The sequence below is a fragment of the Mobula hypostoma genome, chromosome 3 (genome assembly GCF_963921235.1).
Source record: "Mobula hypostoma chromosome 3, sMobHyp1.1, whole genome shotgun sequence".
Taxonomy (NCBI): Eukaryota; Metazoa; Chordata; class Chondrichthyes; order Myliobatiformes; family Myliobatidae; genus Mobula; species Mobula hypostoma.
The window spans coordinates 220,513,521-220,534,251 of NC_086099.1; the positions used below are offsets into that span (position 1 = coordinate 220,513,521).

The window sequence follows — 20,731 nt, forward strand, 5'->3', positions numbered from 1 at the left end:
TATGTGTATTCTTGTCACACTCGTAACACACACAAAATACTGGGGAAGCTCAGCAGATCAGGCAGCACCTGTGGAGGGGAATAAAGAGACAACATTTCAGGCCGAGATCCTTCATCAGGACACAGCATAGTGAAGGGTCTCAGCCTGAAATGTTGACTCTTTATTTCTTTCCATAGCTGCTACCTGATCTGCTGAATTCCTCCATCATATTGTGTCTGTTACTGTGGATTTCTGGTGTTTGCAGGGTCTCCTGTGTTTATAACTTCCTTGTAAACCCTTTTCTAACTTAATGATTGCATTCCTATTGTCAGGAAATATTGAGGAGGCTTGACCTAAAAGCCCTGAGATTCTTTCCACAGAGACACGTCGAGTCACACTCTTATAGATACATGTGTCAGGAAATGTAGAGGAAGCTCGACCCAAAAGCACAGCAGCTGAGATAATTCTGTGGTGAACGATAACTTTCATAGTAGACCACAAAAATAACAAGGCCACGCGCGGCCATGAAACAAGAGAGAAGAGAAACTAAACACAATAGGGAACAGGGTAAACTTTAAGCTGGGAGAATGAAAGCTGGAAGCAGCTGGTTGAGGCAGGCTGGTTCGATGAATGATCACGGACTGTGGATGAGAACTGGGGTTAAATAGGCTGCCGGTGTCGAGAAGTGGGGTTAAATAGGTTGCTGGTGACGAGCCTGGAATGAGCAGCTGGTGAATCCTATCGGCTGGGTGGAGGCTGGGAGGTATCAGCAGGACCAGTCTTGATGCCCACACCCATACTCTTATATTGTACACTGAGTATTTCCAAAATTCTCTGTTTTTATTGTAGATTAGCAGTGTTTTGTTTTCATTAAAGTTTCATGTTAGTCGAGTCCAGAAAGATGCCATTGGACCCATTTGGCAGCCACTAATCCAATTTTACTTTCTTCTTCAAAGGATCGGTGAATGAATTGGCTGCCGTTAATTGTCCCTGGTGCATAGGTGATTGATGGGAATGTGGGGAGAGTGAAATGGGATTCTTGTGGCATTAGAGATGGTCCAGCTGAGGTTCATAACACAGATACAGGAATGAAAGGGTCAATGTACAAGGAGCACTTGATGGTTCCGGTCCATACTCGCAGAAGTTCAGAATGAGGGGCAATCTCATTGAAACCTATCGAGTACTGAGTGGTCTAGATAGAGTGAATGTGGAGAGGATGTTTCCTGTGGTTGGAGAGTCTAGGACCTGAGGGCACAGCCGCAGAATAGAAGAATGTCTCTTTAGGACGGATTTGAGGAGGAATTTCTTTAGCCAACCTTGTTCTCAACTGTCCGGCCAAAATCTCCTTAACCAGCAGTACGAGATTTTTTAATGTCATTTCCAGTCCACAGATGTAAATAATTGTTTACTCTGGATCTGATGTAGCACGGAAAAAAAACACAATAATAAAAATATAATTAATATAAATACATAAGATAGTTTATATACGTATATTGATTCATCATGATCATCGTTGTGTGCTGTGTCCTATGACGTGGGCGACCACGGTCTTCCATCTGTCTTTAATCAATAAGCTCTTCTGTTCTTCTCTCTTTCGGTCACCATTCTTGCTCTTGGCAAATGTTTCTACAGAAGTGGTTTGACATTGGCGCCTTCTGGGCAGTGTCTTTACAAGACGGGCGACCCCAGCCATTATCAATACTCTTCAGGGATTGTCTGCTGGTCAGTGGCTTGTGATTTGCTCCCCTGTGACTCTGATCAGAGGGGTGAGGGTGGTCTAACCAGGAGCTATACCTTGCCCAAGGGTGACCTGAAGGCTAGTAGAGGGAAGGGGCGCCCCTGGTAGTGATGGATCTCCACCTCCCCACCCAACACGTAGATTGATTGTATCTGCATAAAGTGACGCTGGCCGGGGATGCAGAGGGCTGGATTTAGTTGGTGGAGGCTTTGATCAGCCTTTCTGCTTGGGGGGAAGTTCACTGTCCTTGCTCCCTACCTCTCCCCATCTTCTAACCTTCCCGTGCCGCCTGCCAGGCGGGACTGAAATCTCACACCCCCCCCGACGCGCCTCGCAGGGAAATCCGTGCCCCGTCCCGGGATTATTAATTCCAAGACGCGTCAGTCACCGAGGGAGGGAGCGCGTCACCAGCCGGAGTTCGAGGGCTGCCTATAAATTGGCGGGTTTCGGCACCTGACAGCTCCGTGAGGGGAGCCGGCGACAGCAACACCAAAGATTCGGGCGGTCCACTGAAACCGAGTCCGTCCCCTTCCAGCTCCGGGAATGAGATTCCATGACAGTTCCACCGGCCGCCCGTGATTCTACCAGCAGCCGGTCCGGAGCAAAACTTGCGCTCAGCAAGGGTCGCTTACTTTGGAAGCCTGCTGCAAACAGACGGGCAAAGTTATGTTCTATTCTCAGTACACAGCCGTGCGCGACATCGCTCTGCACGTCGCGGTCTCTGTGATTCTTTCCTCGCCGGTAAGTGCCACCTAAACAGTTACTGCTTCTGGGGATTTGGATGGGAGAACTCCGTCGCCCGCTCTTCTGGAGCTAAAGTAAGGTGAGAGGGAGAGAGAGAGAGACAGACAGGTAGAAACACTCCGCAGGTCAGGCAGTACCTGTGGAGAAACGAGACGGCGTTCACGCCTCCTGTTCCACCAGGGAATCCACACGCAGAAGGGAATGTGTAAAATTCACTTCGGTATCCCAGTAATTTCAAACAGGAATCGCTGGAACATCAGGCCAGTCTGCGGGGACAGGGGAGAAAGGAAGAGAGATGGGGAGGGGGTTAGAAAGAGGGGAGGGAGTGGGGGGCGAGAGAGGGAAGAGGGAGGGGAAGGGGACAGAGAAGAGGGAGGAGAGGAGGAGAGGGAGAGGGAGGAGAGGAGAGGAGGGTAGAGAGGAGAGGAGGAGAGGGAGGGTGGGGGTGAAGGAGAGGGGGAGAGAGAGAGCTGGAGGAGAAGGAGAGAGGAGAGGGAGAGAGTGAAGGAGAGAGTGAGGAGGAAAGGAAGAAGGATAGGGGAGAGGGAGAGAGGGGAAGGAGTGTGAGAGAAAGAGGGGGAAGGAGTGGGGAGAGGGAGGGTGGGGGAAGGAGGGAGAGGGTGGGGAGGAGAGGGAGAGGGGCGGAGAGGAGAGGAGGGTGGAGAGGAGGAGAGGAGAGGAGGAGAGGGTGGAGAGGGAGAGGGTGGGGAAGGAGAGAGGGAGAGGAGGGTGGGGAAGGAGAGGGAGAGGATGGAGAAGGAGAGGGGGAGGAGGGTGGGAAGGAGAGGGGAGGAGGGTGGGGAGGAGAGGGAGAGGGTGGGCAGGGGAGGAGGGGGAGAGTAGGCAGAGGGGGAGAGTGGGAGAGAGAAAGAGGGAGAGGAGGGGTGAAGGAGAGGGAGAGAGTGGGGAGGAGAGGGAGAGAGCAGGCAGAGAGGGGGACAGAAGGTAAAAAAGAGGGGGAGAGGGAGAAAAAGAAAGAGGGAGAGAGAGAAGGGGAAAGGCAGAACAGAGAGGGTGGAGAGGGGGAGAAGGAGGGGGAGAATGGGGAGAGGTGGGAGAAAGAGAGAGGGGAGAATGTGAGGGTGAGAGGGGAGAAGGTGTGGGATGGGGAGAAGGAGAGGGAGGAGGGTGAGAGAGGGGGAGAAGGAGGGGGGAGGAGGAGGAGGAGAGAGGGGAGAAGGTGTGGGATAGGGGAGAAGGAGGGGGAGGAGGGTGAGAGAGGGGGAGAAGGAGAGGGGGAGAGGAGGAGGAGAGAGGGGAGAAGGTGTGGGATAGGGGAGAAGGAGAGGGGGAGGAGGGAGGCGGGAGGGAGAGGGTGAGAGGAGGACGAGAGAGGGGAGAAGGTGTGGGACAGGGGAGAAGGAGAGGGGAGGAGGGTGAGAGAGGGGAGAAGGAGAGGGGGAGAGGAGGAGGAGGAGAGAGGGGAGAAGGTGTGGGATAGGGGAGAAGGAGGTGGAAGGAGAGAGAGATATGGGGAAAGGAGAGAGGAGGCGAGGTGCAGACGAGAGAGTGGGAGAATGTGAGGTGGAGGGAGAGTGGGGAGAGAGTGAAGGAGAAAGGGGGAGTGGGAGAGGGTTTGAATGAGGGAGGTGAAGGCTGAGAGGGGTAGGGAGAGAGGGAGGGAGTGAGAGAGGTGGGGGAGAGAGAGAGGGAGTAGTGATTAGAGAGAGGGTGTTTAATGTCAATGACTCTGCCTAATTTTAATTCAATACTCAGCGGAGTTTGAAAACAATAATTAAAAATCAGAACATACTGTAAATACACAGCAGGTTAGGCAGCATTTGTGGAAGAAAACGGCTAATATTTTTGGTCAGTGAATTATTTCCTGCACCCCCCCCCCCCACCATCCCAGACAGTATCTCCGGATGATTCCAGGAATGAAGGGGTTGATATATGAGGTGTATTTGGCAGTTTTGGGTCTGTACCGTCTGGAATTTAGAATAATCCGGGGGGATCTCAATGAAACCTACTGAATGTTGAAAGGACTAGATAGGGTGGATGTGGAGAGGATGTTTCCTATGGGGCGGCACATAGTGTGGTGGTTAGCACAAATCTTTACAGTACCAGCGACCCGGGTTCAATTTCCTATCCAGAACTACAGGGCACAGCCTCAAAACTGAGGGTGACCTTTCGGAACAGAGGTAAGGAGGAACTTTTTTAGCCAGAGAGTAGTGAATCTGTGGAGTGCTCTGACACAGACTGCGATGGAGGCCAAGTCCATGGGTATATTTCAGGCGGAAGTTGATCGTTCCCAATTGGTCGGGGCATCAAAGGATATGGCGAGAAGGCAGGTATACAGGGGGTAGAGTGGGATCCGGGATTAGCCATGATTGAATAGAGGAGAAGACTTGATGGGCTGAATGGCCTAATTCTGCTCCTCTATCGTAATGGGCATACTTAATGTACTTTCCTGCAGTCACCTAGTACATGAGAACATAATTTTAAGGTCCGGCTATCCACTCGATCTATTCCTCTTGTCATCTTCTACATATCTATTAAGTCACCTCTCAGTCTCCTTCGCTCCAAAGAGAAAAGTCCTTGCTCACTCAAATTATCTACCTCTCCCCCATCCTTTTTATACTGGATATCTCCTCAATATCTTTTGAAGATTCTCCCCGATGAAGGGTTTTTATTCGAAACGTTGACCGTCCATTTCTCTGCATAGTTGCTGCCTGACTTGCTTTGTTCCTCCAGCATTTTGTATGTTTCTTCCTATCTGCGTCTGCATCTTTCTTTGGTTTCAGCCCGTTTAGAGACCAAACACCCTGGTTCTGTTTTCAGGTTGGGAAATTGATGGTAGAAGTTGGATTGCCTGGTCTTCCCATCTCCGTCCCACAGATTAAAGATGCCAGGCACCAATTCGACCTTCAAAGTTTTAACCCTGTCATGGATTAGAACCACAACTTCCTTCTTTTTGCTGGTGTCTTGCACTTTGCGTGTGCCCCTGGGTGTGCCCAGGACTTGGGAGTCCTCGTGCACGATTCTCTGTGGGATAACTTTCAGGCTGAGTCAGCGTTAGCGTTCATTCCGAGAAGGTTAGAATATAAAAGGAAAACTGTGATGCTGAGGCTTTATAAGGCATTGGTCAGACTGCGCTTTGAGAGCTGTTCCAGGCCCCTGACAGCCACTTTTAGGTGTTGCACGTACAGCTGCCCCAAAACAACAAATTTCACAGCACGCGTCAGTGCCAATAAAACTGATTCTCATTCTAAGAAGCTCTTCTTATCAGTGATGTGTATCTGATTGTACGTGCCCGTGATGGTGCTGCAAGGAAGTTTCTCCTTGCACCTGTGCACACACGGGCTTGTGTATTTGACAACTTTGGTGAAGAAAGCATTTGGCACGTTTGTTTTTATCAGTCAGGTCACTGAGAACTGGGCGTTGGAGAGAATCCAGAGCAGATTCGTAAGATTGATTCTGGGAATGAATGGTTAACATGTGAGGAATGTTTGATGGCTCTGGGTCTGTACTCACCGGAGTTTTGAAGAATGAGTGGGGGCTGGCATTGAAACCCACCTAATACTGAAATGCCTAGCTGGGGCTCGTTAGCCGTGGTTGGCAGCTCACCAAGGAGAAGGAAGGCTCTGATCTCAACCCTCTGCCGCCCTGCGGCTGTACCCACTCACGGGGAGGGCTTCAGGCGTAAACCCTGGGGAAAAGTCCGGAGCTGGAGTCCCTAAGGCAGTCCCTGTGTTGAGTTCAACACTGACTGGCAACTCCTGCGATGCTGCTGGTGACAGACTGTATTGGTCTCTGCCGTTCCTCTGGGCACATCAGCTGCATGGAGAGGAGGAGCCTGCTACACGGGCAACAGCTTGCTCTCCATATCGTAGTGTGTATTGCAGACAGCTGGAACACGGCATCCATCGTTGACCCCGCCAATGGAGAGCCTCAGGCATAATCATGCAAACTAAACTAAATCCCCTCTGCTTGTACACCATCCAAATCCTCAATTCCCTGAATACTCACGTGTCTACCTAACAGCTTCTTAAAGATGAGTATTATGTCCCCAATTCCCCTCGCAGCCCATTCCAGACACCTACCTCTCTGGAAAAAGATTTGGTCCAATCTCTCCTTATAGCTAATACCCTCTAATCCAGCCAGCATCCCATAGATCTCTTCTGCAACTTTTTCAAAGCTTTAAGTTTTTTTTTAACATCAAAGTACGTATAAGTCACAGTTTACCACCTTGAGATTTGTCTTCCTGCAGGCATTTACAGGAAAATAGGGAAATACAGTAGAATTTATGAAAAACTATACACAAAGAGTGACAAACAGCCAATGTTAATGACCAGAATCTCTGCTTTCACTACTCAGTCAGATTTGTTCACTTCTTGCATTGTAGATTTCCAGCATTTTTCCCCAGAACTAGTGACAGGGATATTGGGGCATTCATATATTGCTTTTATCCTCTCTGTCCGTCCGTCTGTTCTCTCTGTCTCTCCTTCCCCCCGCCCTGTCTCTCCTTCCCCCCCGTCTCTCCTTCCCCCGCCTCTGTCTCTCCTTCCCCCCGTCCTGTCTCTCCTTCCCCCCCATCTCTCCTTCCCCCCGTCTCTCCTTCCCTCCCCGTCTCTCCTTCCCCCCCGTCTCTCCTTCCCTCCCCGTCTCTCCTTCCCCCCACTCTGTCTCTCCTTCCTCCCCTCTGTCTCTCCATCCCCCTCTGTCTCTCTCTCCTTTCTTATATGATGTGGTTGTATTTGCTGCCCTTCCCTAACCCCTGGCTGCCGTTCCATGATCCACTGTACATCAGGGCATGAAATTCAAAGCCGCTGCTATTTCTGCAGCATCTCCTTCAGAACATCGGCACGTGGATCACCAGATCCTTCGGACTTTTAACAGCGTTGCTATTATGTTCTTCCAATAACACTAAGATCTTGCAGCTCCTCATTCATGTTGGACACTGGTTCCCCTAATATTTTTGGCAGGATTTTTTTTGAATCTTTTTCTGTAAAGACAAAAGCAAAGTGCTTGTTTAATTTCTCAGACATTTCCGTACTCCCCAGTATAAATATTAAGATAAGCAGAGGAGATTTATGACTTGTTATGTATTGAATTGGCACGTTTTCAGTGATGTTCCCTGAACAGAGGGTGCACAGATATGGGAGTACCCAGTGGAAGCCTTCACCAACTTCTTTCTCTGATTATTTTTTTCTTTTTCTGATTTGACTGATATAACCTGGACACGTAGCCCTCCGGAATCGCCTTCATGGTGCTTTGGTTGTCTGATATGTGCTACTTCACTGCTGTGATGGAGAGGAATAGATGGGATAGGACAAGTCTGAGGGAGTGGGCACAGGTTTGCCCTCTGAGCCAGTGAAGACTAACTGGCCTCCTATTATTTTTATTGATCATAGAAAGCATCCTATTTGGTTGCATAACGGTTTGGTAAGGCAACAGTTTTTTTGTATTTTCACGGATTGCCCTCTTTAGCACATTGGTTGTTTGTCGGCCTGTGTAGGTTTTCATTGGTTCTATTGTACTTCTTTGTTCTGCTGTAAATGCCTGCAAGAAAATGAATCTCAGGGTAGTATATGGTGGCACATACATTCTTCGATAATAAATTTACGTTGAACTTTAATGTCTGCTCTGCCTGTGACTGCAGCAAACCGCAGAGGGTTGTGGACACAGCTCAGCACATCACGGAAACCAGCCTCCCCTCCGTGGGCTCTATCTACACTTCTCACTGCCTCAGTACAGCAGACAGCAGCATCAAAGTCTCCACTCACCCAGACATTCTCCCTTTCTCCCCATATCATCAGGCAAAAGATACAGGAGCATGTACCACCAGGCCCAATGGTCACTTCTACCCCGCTGTTATCAGACTCTGGAACGATCTGATGAACTCTTGACCTCACAAGTACCTCATTGTGACCTTTCACCTTACTATTACTACCAGCACTGCTCTTTCACTGGGACCATAATACTTTATTCTGCACACTGTTATTGTTTTATCTTGCACTGCCTCAGTGCACTGTTGTAATGACAGGTCCTGTATGGACGCCATGCGAGGCCCCCCGTTGGTTGGGTTTGACCACGGATATGCAGGCCTGGGCGATACGAAATGGAGAGCTAGCTGTTGCCCGTGCAGCAGACTCTCTCTCTCCACGCAGCTGATGAACCCACAGGAACGGCAGATACTGACCCAGTTTGGCACTGGCGGCATCGCAGGAGTTGCCAGTCCGCGTTGAACTCAATGTCGGACTGCCTCAGGGACTCCAGCTCCGGATTTTTCCCCTCAGGATTTACTCCTGAAGCCTTCCCCATGAGTGGGTATAGCCGCGAGGCAGCTAAGGTCTGAGATCAGAGTTTTCCTTCTCCTAAGCGAGCTGCCAGCCACGGCTCACAAGTCCCATCTGCCTGAAGCGACTGGTTTTAAGGCGTCAGTAACCCGTCTTTGCCCCTTCCCCTGTCGGTAAAAATGGTTCAGCTGGACTTGGTTGTCAGAGACTATTTGAAGCACACACCATTGGGAGCATTTAATAGGTATTGGGAGCTTGTCCCTATTACCACCCCCCCACCCCTGGCTATGTCAACGGTAAGGATCCAAGACATTATGCAGGACAAGCTTTTCATAGTACCTCTGTACATGTGACAATATGAACTATAACTCTTTAAAATCTTGTAAGGAAATTAAGGGGAGGAATGGAGTCAATATTTCATGTCAAGGCCCCTTTGTCTGGAAGCTGCTACCAGTGTTTATGATTTGGGGAAAAGAGGTGAACCGGCCAATACATGTGAAATATGGCTTCAATAAATCAGCATGACTTACACTACTGGAGGAGATTATTCAGTCGCAAGCTTAATGCTGTCTAAACTAAGGAGGCTCTGTTCAGTCCAGAGTGATGTAGCTTCGTGCTCTTCCATTCAGCTGCATAAAGCTTTCTGCCTCCACCAGCCATTGTGTTCCAGACTCATGGAGTGCAGGAAATAGAACAGTACGGGCCCTTCGGCCCACAATGTTGTGCTGACCCTTTGCCCTTCTCCAAGATCAATCCAACCCTTCTCTCCCACATAGCTCTCCATTTTTCTTTCATCCATGTGCATATCTTTGGAGGGGAATAAAGAGTAGATGCATCTGGATGAGAGACTTCATCAGGCCTGGAAAGGAAGGAGTCAGAAGCTCGAATAAGGAAGTGGGGGGTGAAGGGGGAGGAAAGTATAGGGCTGTCAGGTTTCAATCTCCCTAATGTTACTGTCCTGGGCAGCACACTCATTGCAACTACCACTCTCAGTGTGTTTAAAATAAAAATACCCCTGACATCCCTCCTACACGTTCCTCCAATCTCCTTAAAGTTATGCCCCCTCACGTTAGCCATTTCCGCCCTGGCTATCCAGTCGATCCTCTTGTACACTTCTATTAAGACGCCACTCATCCTCCTTCACTCCAAAGAGAAAAAGCCCTAGCTCACTTAACCAATCTTCATACGTGCTCTCTAATCCAGGCAACATCCTGATAAATCTCCTCTGCTCCCTCTCTGAAGTTCTCATGTCCTTCCTATAATGAGGAATGGAACATCCTCTCCAAGTCCACTCTATCTAGGCCTTTCAATATTCAATAGGTTTCACTTTCCTCTGAACTCCAGCAAGTACAGGCCCAGAGCCATCAAATGCTCTGCATATGTTAAACCTTTCATTCCTGGGATCATTCTCGTAAACCTCACCTGGACCCCCTCCAATGGCAGCGCATGCTTTATTAGATAAGGGGTTATAATAGTCAAAGGGTATTCTGACCAATTCCTTATAAATCCTCGGCATCATATCCTTGCTTTTATGTTCTAGTTCTCTCAAAGTGAACGCTAACATTGCATTTGCTTTCCTTAGCACTGACACAATCTGCAAGTTAACCCTTCTGGAATCCTGCACAAGGACTCCCAAGTCCCTTTGAGCCCTTGATATCTGATATTGAAAGAAGTCCAGATGAAGGGTCTGTGTCCATTTCCTTCCACAGATGCTGTTTGACCCACTGAATTCCTCCAGCGTTGTTGCTTCAGATTCCAGTATCTGTAGTCTCTGGTACTTCTAATAGATTTGCTCATGCTGTTGGAAGCATTAAGCCATCTTGGCAAAAGGTATAGGAAAGTGGGAATATTTCAGAAGAGAGAACTGCAATGCGAGATGTGGAAGGGAGTGTTTGAGAAAATAGAATTAACAGGAGAGAAGAGAAGTTAGTGGAAAAGATTTCTGGTGCTTAATGGTATGTTTTTTATTACAAGGCCATTTTCCCAATAGGGTTAGATTGATCATAGAGTAGGTTAAAGGGTCAGTGCATCATTGTGGCTGAAGGGTTGCACTGTTCCATGTCTCTGCGTTCTACACAGTGGCCACTTTATCAAGTACACCTGTACACCCGCTCTTTCATGCAAATATCTAATCAGACAATCACGCGGCAGTAACTCAATGTTAAAAAAAAACATGCAAACATGGTCAAGAGATTCAGTTGTTGTTCAGATCAAACATCAGAATGGGGAAGAAATGTGATCTCAGTGACGTTGACCATGGAACAATTGTTGGTGCCAGACGGGGTGGTTTGAGTATCTCAAACTGCTGATCTCCTGGGATTTTCACGCACAACAATCTCTAGAGCTTACAGAGAATAGTGCGAAAAACAAAAAAATCTCAGTGAATGGCAGTTCTGTGGGTGAAAGCGCTTTGTTATTGAGTGACATCGGAGGAGAATGGCCGGACTGGTTCAGGCTGACAGGAAGGTGACAATAACTCTAACAACAGTGGTGTGCAGAAGAGCATCTCTGAATGCACAACACATTGAACCTTGAAGTGGATGGTATACAGCTGCAGAAGACTGCTCAGTGGCCACTTTACCACATACAGGAGGTAACGAGGAGTGTATGTTTGTGGTCTTCTGCTGCTGTAGCCCATCTCTAATCTTCCCTGTGACAAAATCTCCCCATACTCCCATCAATTCCACCACTCACCTACACACTATGGGAGACTTACAGGAACCAATCTGCGTGAGATTTTGGGCTGTGGAAGGAGATTAGAGGACCCGACAGAAACCCACAGAGAGAACGTGCTAACTCCACGCTGTAAGCAATGGAACTCTAAAGAGCAGTCAAGCACCGGCTCTGTTTGCCACACCACTGTGCTACCTTGAGCCCATTTCAAGATTCAAGATAGTTTATTGTCATTCTTTAGTACCCGGGTGTAGAGGAGAATGAAATGATTTTGAAGCGTTATAAAAACTACAATAATCATAAAAAAAACACCGCAAATATAAATACATAAGATTAGTATTTCTACATAGACTGATTTTGTGTCCGTAAAGTGATGCTATGCTCAGGAGAGTCTGGTGGTCCTGGTGTGGATGCTACCTAACCTCTTCCCCTGATGGGAGTGGGACAGACAGTCCCTGAGAAAGGTGGGTGTGATCGTTTATGAATATTGCTGGCCCTTTTTCTGGCACCTATCTGTATATATGTCAAGTTCATAAACTTTGATCAGTAAGGAATAATGAGAAATTTTCTTCTAATACTTTGCCCTCGCTTCTTAAATCTTGGCAATAAAATCATGGCTGCATTTAATTAACACACACAAATGCTGGAGGAACTCAGCAGGCTAGGCAGCATCTATGGTAAAGAGTACAGTCGACGTTTTGGGCCGAGACCCTTCAGCAGGACAGAGGGTTTCAGCCTGAAATACCGGCTGTACTCATTTCCATAGATGCTGCCTGGCCTGCCGAGTTCCTGCGGCATTTTGTGTGTGTTGCTTGGATTTCCAGCATCTGCAAATTTTCTCTTGTTTGTGGCTGCATTTAATTAGTGCCTTCAGCAACCTCTGGACTTAGCAAAGTATGATACCTTTTTAATACTTCAATGAAGCTATTATAAATATTAATTACAACACTGAGGGGAAACCTTCCTGCCTCTCATTAACTCTGTCACTGAGAGAGCAGATAAGATTCTGGTTTAATGACTTATCCAAGGGTAAGCTTTCAACCCACAAATGGTCTCAGCCAGTTATGCAAGGTGGCCCAGTTTATACTTAAAATTTAAACAGCATTCAAGTTTAATGACTATATCCAGTGTTTAGCAATTACATTCTTCCATTTCGACGCTTAAGATTCAGATTCACTTAATTGAAACGTGCGGTGAAATGCATCGTTTGCGTTAACAACTGACACACCCGAGGATGTGCTGGGGGCAGCCTGCAAGTTCTGCTGTGCATTTCCGGCGCCAACAGATCGTACCCAAAATGCTCAGCAGAACAACACGAGCAACAACAGCGAAACAAGTCCCTTTCCTCGCTACCACCCACCCAGTCACTCACACAGACAGACAGACAGGCCCTCAGCTCGAGGACAGGCTGTCTGCTGGCCTTCAGACTCCAGTGGACTCATGGGCACACACCTACCAGGCCTCTGAATTCCCCAGTGGACTCGGAGCTCTGGCCATCAGGCTTTGACATCCAGACTTCTGACTGACGTTCAGTACCGGCCCCAGGATGGAGCGGGGAGCCAGTTTGTGAACCTGGCGGGAGCAATGGATGTCAGGAATGCGGATAGAGCGTCGTGTGGGACAAGTGGCAGGGGAGAAATGCTGGGGTGGAGGGGCATGCCATGAGTGCAGACACACCCAGCTTTGGGACACCAGGCAAGATCATTTCAATCCAAACAATTGGTTTATTGACCATTACAGAATGTCATGGTTTTCAAGGGATATTGGAAACTTGGTTCGGAAAAAAAGAGAGATCTACAATAAATATAGACAGCATGGAGTAACTGAGGTGCTTGAGGAATATAAAGAATGTAAAAAAGAATCTTAAGAAAGAAATTAGAAAAGCTAAAAGAAGATATGAAGTTGCTTTGGCAAGTAAGGTGAAAATAAATCCCAAGGGTTTCTACTGTTATATAAATAGCAAAAGGATAGTGAGGGATAAAATTGGTCCCTTAGAGAATCAGAGTGGACGGCTATGTGTGGAGCCAAAAGAGATGGCGGAGATCCTTAACAATTTATTTTCTTCAGTATTCACTAAGGAGAAGGGTATTGAATTGTGTAAGGTAAAGGAAACAAGAAGGGTAGTTATGGAAAGTATGACGATTAAAGAAGAGGAAGTACTGGTGCTTTTAGGGAATATAAAAGTGGATAAGTCTCTGGGTCCGGACAAGATATTCCCTAGGATCTTGAGGGAAGTTAGTGTGGAAATAGCAGGGGCTCTGACAGAAATATTTCAAATGTTATTAGAAACGGGGATGGTACTGGAGGATTGGCATATTGCTCATGTTGTTCCATTGTTTAAAAAGGGTTCTAAGAGTAAACCTAGCAATTATCAGCCTGTGAGTTTGACGTCAGTGGTGGGTAAATTGATGGAAAGTATTCTTAGAGATGGTGTATATAATTATCTGGATAGACTTGGTCTGATTAGGACCAGTCAACATGGATTTGTGCGTGGAAGGTCATGTTTGATAAATCTTATTGTATTTTTTGAAGAGGTTACTAGGAATGTTGATGAGGGTAAAGCGGTGGATGTTTTCTATATGGACTTTAGTAAGGCCTTTGACTAGGTCCCACTCAGAAGGTTGGTTAGGAAGGTTCAGTCGTTCGGTATTAATATGGAAGTAGTAAAATAAATTCAGCAGTGGCTGGATGGGAGACACCAGAGAGTGGTGGTGGAAAACTGTTTATCAGATTGGAGGCCGGTGACTAGTGGTGTGCCTCAGGGATCCGTACTGGGTCCAATGTTGTTTGTCATATATATTAATAATCTGGATGATAGGGTGGTAAATTGGATGAGTAAGTATGCAGATGATACTAAGATAGGTGGAGTTGTGGATAATGAAGTAGGTTTTCAAAGCTTGCAGAGAGATTTAGGCCAGTTAGAAGAGTGGGCTGAAAGATGGCAGATGGAGTTTAATGCTGATAAATGTGAGGTGCTACATTTTGGTAGGACTAATCAAAATAGGACATACATGGTAAATGGTAGGGCATTGAAGAATGCAGTAGAACAGAGGGATCAAGGAATAATGGTGCATAGTTCCCTGAAGATGGAATCTCATGTGGATAGGGTGGTGAAGAAAGTTATTGGTATGCTGGCCTTTATAAATCAGAGCATTGAGTATAGGAGTTGGGATGAAATGTTGAAATTGTACAAGGCATTGGTGAGGCCAAATTTAGAGTATTGTGTACAGTTTTGGCCACAAAATTATCGGAAGGATGTCAACAAAATAGACAGAGTACAGAGAAGGTTTACTAGAATGTTACCTGGGTTTCATCACCTAAGTTACAGAGAAAGGTTGAACAAGTTAGGTCTTTATTCTTTGGAACGTACAAGGTTGAGGGGGGACGATAGAGATATTTAAGATTATGAGAGGGATTGATAGAGTTGATGTGGATAGGCTTTTTCCATTGAGAGTGGGGGAGATTCAAACAAGAGGACATGAGTTGAGAGTTAAAGGGCAAAAGTTTAGGGGTAACATGAGGGGGAACATCTTTACTCAGAGAGTGGTAGCTGTGTGGAACGAGCTTCCAGCAGAAGTGGTTGAGGCAGGTTCGATGTTGTCGTTTAAAGTTAAACTGGATAGATATATGGACAGGAAAGGAATGGAGGGTTATGGGCTGAGTGCAGGTCCGTGGGGCTAGGTGAGAGTGGGAGTTTGGCACAGACTAGAAGGGCCGAGATGGCCTGTTTCCGTGCTGTAATTGGACATGGTTATATATGCTGTGGTGCTTCCCTCTCCCTTCCCCTTCTCAACTGTGCCCTCTGCCTGGCCCCTTCCCACTCTCAGTCCACAAGTCAGAATCAGCCTTATCAACACTCATGTATGTTATAAAATTTGTTATTTTTTTTGCAGCAGTATAGTGCAATGCATAAAATTACTACAGTGCTGTGTGCAGGTACATCTTATTTGCAGCAGCATTCTCAGACCTATGGCATTAGAGACACAGCACATAACAAAACACCAAAATTAAACATTAATTATGCAAGAAAAAAACATAACTGGAACAAATAGAATGAAGGCCAGTGTTGTGCGACATGGTCATTGTGCTGCTAAGCTGTAGAGATCAGGGTGTGACGGCTGGTTCAAGAACCAAGTGACTGAAGGGGAGCAGTTGTCCTTCAGCCTGGTGGTGTGGGGGTTCAGGCCGTTGGTAGCTGCCAGAAGATGGTGGGGATCTTTGATGGATGTTGTTTTCTATTTGTGGCAGTGCGTCCTGTAGGTATTACCAGTGGTAGGGAGGTACGCGTTCATGAGGTGTTGGGAGCCCCCTACTCCCTGCAGCTTCTTGCATTCCTGCTGATTTGAAGTGCCGTACCAGACGGTGACGCAGCCGGGAACTCAAACCCAACGTTAATCGACAGATGCCCCCCTTGCTTGATAGCATCAGTACCCCGTAGTAGTTTGTGTGAGCTTCCAGGACGTGGCCTCTTCTCATTGCTACCTGCCGTCGAGGAGGAAGTCCAGAAGTCTGAGGGCACACTCTCACCGTTTGAAGAACAGCTTCTCCTCCGCCATCCGATCTCTGAACGGACGATGAACCCACCTCACTATTTTGTTTTCTCTCGTTTTGCTCTACTCATGTAATTTAAAGTTTTTAATATATATTTTTATTGTAATTTGTGTTTTTTTTAAAATTATGTATTCCAAAGTACTGCTGCTGCCAAATAACACATTTCATGACGTGTGCCAGTTATGGGGCAGCACATAGTGTGGTGGTTAGCCCAAGTCTTTACAGTACCGGCGACCCAGGTTCAATTCCCATCACTGTCTGTAAGGAGTCTGTACGTTCTCCCCGTGACCGCGTGGGTTTCCTCCGGGTGCTCTGGTTTCCTCCCGCAGACCAAAGACGTACTGATTGGTAGGTTAAATGCTCATTGTAAATTGTCCTGTGACTAGGCAAGGGTTAAATTGGGGTTGCAGAATGACACGGCTGAAAGGGCTGGAATCCCGTCCTGTATCTCAATAAAATAAAAGAAAATATTAAATCTGATTCTGATAACTGGCCTAGTCATTGACTGATGTAATTGTGTGAAGGAAACTTCATGATCTCACTTTGTCGCATTATATTGAGCTTATATCTATGTGCTTTACCCAAATGTGCCCTGTTAAGTAAAAGGGAGCTGTGCGATGTGAGATTGTGGAGGAATTTTGGGTACAGGGAATGAAATGACAGGGATCAAGACTGATAGAATTTCCCTTCTTGGGACCTAGCATGGATCTCAATAGGCTGAGTGGCTTACTCCTGTGTTGACGTGACCCAGCACGCCCATCAGCTACCACCACTCTCAAGAGTTTGGGGAATCTGACCGTGGGTACTGTCCATGTGGAGTTTGCACATTCTCCTTATGATAGAGGGTTCTCTGGTTTCCACCCACAACTCACAGTGTTGGGCTTGGTGTGCTATTGGCTGCTGTAAATGTGGGTGAGTGGGTAATAGGAAACTAAAGTGGTGGGCTTGTGGGAGAGATGAGAAGTTACAGGGGATAAGTTTTGGGCACCTTTTCTAAGAAAGGATGTGCTGACATTGGAGTGGGTTCAGAGGAAGTTCACAAGAATGACTCCAGGAATGGGTTTTCATCTGAGGAGCGTTTGATGGCTTTTGGCCTGTACTCACTGGAAGTCAGAAGAATGAGTGGTGATCTCATTGAAATTCATCAAATGTTGAAAGGCCTCAGTAGAGTGGATGTAGAGAGGATGTTTCCTATGGTGGGAGAGTCTAAGACCAGAGGGCACAGCCTTGGAATAGAGGGATGTCCATTTAGAATGGAGATGAGGAGGAATTTCATTAGCCAGGGAGTGGTGAATCTGTGGAATTCATTGCCACAGGTAGCTGTGGAAGCCAAGCCATTATCTATATTTAAGGAAGAGATTGATAGGTTATTGATTAGTCAGGGCATGAAAGCATATGGAGAGAGGACAGGAGATTGGGGCTGAGGGGGAAAATGGATCAGTCATGACTGAGCAGATTCAATGGTCAAATGGCCTAATTCTGCTCCTGTATCTTATGGTCTTAAGAAGTGGGGCAAAGGGGACTGTTGGGAGATGACATGGACTTGATGAGCAGAGTTGTTGTCTTCTGTGTTTTACCATGAGTAAGTAACTGGTTACCACCCACTAAAATAACAAACATATAACAATGGACGACCCAACATCACACCGAACAGTGAGTCATAGAGATAGACTGCATGGAAACAGGCCCCCTTGGCCTATTCATCCATGCCTGCCTGTGCGGGTCCAATTTGCCCACGTTTGGCCCATATTACTCTAAACCAGGGGCACCCAACCACCGACCCCTCGGTTAATGGTAGGTGTCCCCGGCATAAAATGTTGGGAACCCTTGCTCTAGAGCTTTCCTGTCTCTGTACTGTCCAAGAGTCTTTTAAATGTTGTGACTGTTCCTGCTTCTAGCTCTGTGTTGTTCTGCAGAACATGGTGGGCGTGCTATGTTAGTGCCAGAATGGGTGACGGCGCGCAGGCTGTCCTGGGCACACCTTGGGTACGTTGGTTGTTAACGCCAATGACGTGTCTCACTGTATGTTTCACAGGACGGCCGAGTCTGAACGTCAGGGTCTGTTCAACCATCATCCAACAGCAGGATAGAAGCTGTTCTGGAGGCTGGCACTTTTCAGACCTTAAGACCATACGAGATAGGAGCAGAATGAGGCCATTTGGCCCATCGAGTCTGATACACCATTTCATCATGGCTGATCTATTTCTCTCTCTCAGCCCCCATCTCCTGCCTTTCCCCCTGTATCCCTTCGTACCCTGACTAATCAAGAACCTATCGACCTCTGCCTTAAATGACTTGGCATCCACAGCTGCCTGTGGCAATGAATTCCGCATATTCACCACTCTCTGGCTGAAGAAATTCCTCCTCATCTCCATTCTAAATGGGTATCCCTCTACTCTGAGGCCCTCTGGTCTTAGACTTTTCCAGCCTTTTGTACCATCTGCCTGATGAGTGTCATGGACAGGAGAATGTCTGGCATGGGTGGGACCTCTGATTTTGTCAGCTGTTTTACTGGTATTAGTGTGATCACTTGGGTCGAGCATGGCATTCTCCTAAGGGTTGTCAATGGGTGGGTGTAGAGGTTGTTCCGGGACCCACATATTCTGGTGCAAGAGTGGTGGCTGTATTTAGTGGCTGGGTCTTTTCATTGTGCAGTCTCCTCTTTCTCAGCTGCCGCTTGTTATTAGGGGGCGTCACGGTGGCGTCGCGGTTAGTGCGACACGATTACAGCTGGGGGTGTCGGAGTTCAGTTCCAGCATTCTCGGAAAGCAAATTTCCATGAGCGCGTGGGTTTCCTCCGGATGCTCCGGTTTCCTCCCAAATTCCAAAGACCTACCAGCTAATTGGCCGTTGTAAATTGTCCGGTGAATGGGCTCGGGTTAAGTATGTGGGTGGCTGGGTGTCGCGGCTCAGAGCGCCAATAGGGCCTGCCTGCTCAGCACAGCATATCTAAATAAATAAACAGACAGATAAATAATTAAACACAATTATAGAAATCAATCGGATTCAGACTGGATGTGTCAGCTCTCGGAGGGAGAAAAAGGAAGATAAACCATTGTGGCTCAGGATGGTACGGAGTGAAGTACTGGAAGATGTCAATGGCATTTAGTATAATCTGCTATAAAATTATGGAATTGTACGGCACAGATAATCATTGAGCCGTTTATGGGTCTCCAATCACATTAACGTCTCTCTATCCATAGCTCTGCAAACTTCTCCTCAATGCCTATTGAATTCCCATTTAAAATTAGAATTAATTTTGCACCAATCACTATGGAGCAGTTAATCTCTAAATTCCAGCACTTCACTGTGTGTAAATAAAAATCTCCCCTCTGCTGACTGTAATGAAGGCAGATCAGTTTTTACCCAAGTGTCTGGAACATCTTTCGTCTCTCCTTTCCACTTGACATTCACAGGACTTCTTCAGGCCACTGTGGTTTGGCTTTCGCTCAACTTTCCTGCTTCTCTCTGCGCTCCTCCCCAGCTCTCCCCATTCGGTCTACACTGTCTCGCTCTCTCTCAATATCTCTCTCTCTCTCTCTCGATCTCTCTCTCAATCTCTCTCTCTCTTTCTCTTGCTCTCTCTCGATCTCTATCTCTACCTCTCTCTCTCTCTCGATCTCTCTCTCTCTCGATCTCTCTCTCTCTCGATCTCTCGCTCTCAATCTCTCTTGCTCTCTCTCGATCGCTCTCTCTCTCTCTCTCTCGATCTCTCTCTCAATCTCTCTATCTCTCTCTCTCGCTCTCTCTCAATCTCTCTTGCTCTCTCTCTCGATCTCTCTTGCTCTCTCTCTCTCTTGATCTCTCTCTCGATCTTTCTCTCTATCTCTACCTCTCTATCTCTCTCTATCTCAATCTCTATCTCTACCTCTCTCTCTCTTGATCTCTCTCTCTCTCGATCTCTCTTGCTCTCTCTCTCTCGATCTGTCTCTCGATCTTGATCTCTATCTCTACCTCTCTCTCTCTCTCAATCTCTCTCTCTATCCCTATCTTTCTCTTCCTCTATCTCTCTCGATTGCTCTTTCTTGATCTGGCTCGCGCTCTCTCGATCCCTGTGTCCGCAGATGGGAGCCGGAGTGGATCTGGAGCTGGGAGTTACAGTGACGGGTGACCCGATGTTCATCCGCGGGATCCAGTCACCATTTTTGTGATCCATTATTACAGTGAGATCATAATGAATCAACAGGGCAGAGTGGTGGTGTCACAGTTCCAGCGCCGGTGATCGGGGTTCAGTTTCCGTTGCTGCCTGGGAGGGGTTTGTACATTGTCCTCATGACCGCAGAGGTTTCCTCCGTGTGCTCTGGTTTCCTCCCTCATTCCAAAGACAACTGGATTAGGGCGAGGGCATGCAATGTTGTGCTGGAAGCATGGTGACACTTGTGGGGCTGACCCCAGCACAGTCCTGGGACGGTGTCGGTTGTTTACACAGATGACACATTTCACTGTGACAAGTGAAGCTAATCTTTAATCTAGATTACTTTTCTTACAGATGGCCTCGACGCAGTTACCATGCAGTGTGATTGATGAGTTCTATATTGCCAAACACAAGTGTATCCAGGAAAACTCCACCCAGGAGGAAGTCTTCAATGGCACTGAAGTGGAAACACCTGGTACTGGCCTTTCCTTCCTGTCTATCTCAGATGGTCAAGTTTGTTCCCCGTGGCACACTGGCACGTCCCGGAGTATCTCCTCTGTCCCGTCCCCAGTGTGCTCCCCTCTTCCTATAATGTGTCCACCACCCACAGAGATATAGAGCGGTACGGCACAGACAGAGGCTATTCAGCCCATCATTCGCTAGTCTCAATGC

General features: G+C 47.3%; 1 protein-coding gene across 2 annotated transcripts in view; it reads left to right on the top strand.

Annotated features, from left to right (window-relative positions):
* Nucleotides 1-1,963: 1,963 nt before the first annotated feature.
* LOC134344554 (secretin receptor-like) overlaps nt 1,964-20,731 on the top strand; it is a 67,849-nt gene continuing 49,081 nt past the window's right edge. For both annotated transcript variants that reach the window (XM_063044559.1, XM_063044560.1), the window contains exons 1-2: nt 1,964-2,458; nt 20,414-20,534. In XM_063044559.1, coding sequence (XP_062900629.1) covers nt 2,384-2,458; nt 20,414-20,534 — 196 coding nt within the window. In that variant the 5' untranslated portion in view covers nt 1,964-2,383. The remainder of the gene's footprint in view (nt 2,459-20,413; nt 20,535-20,731) is intronic.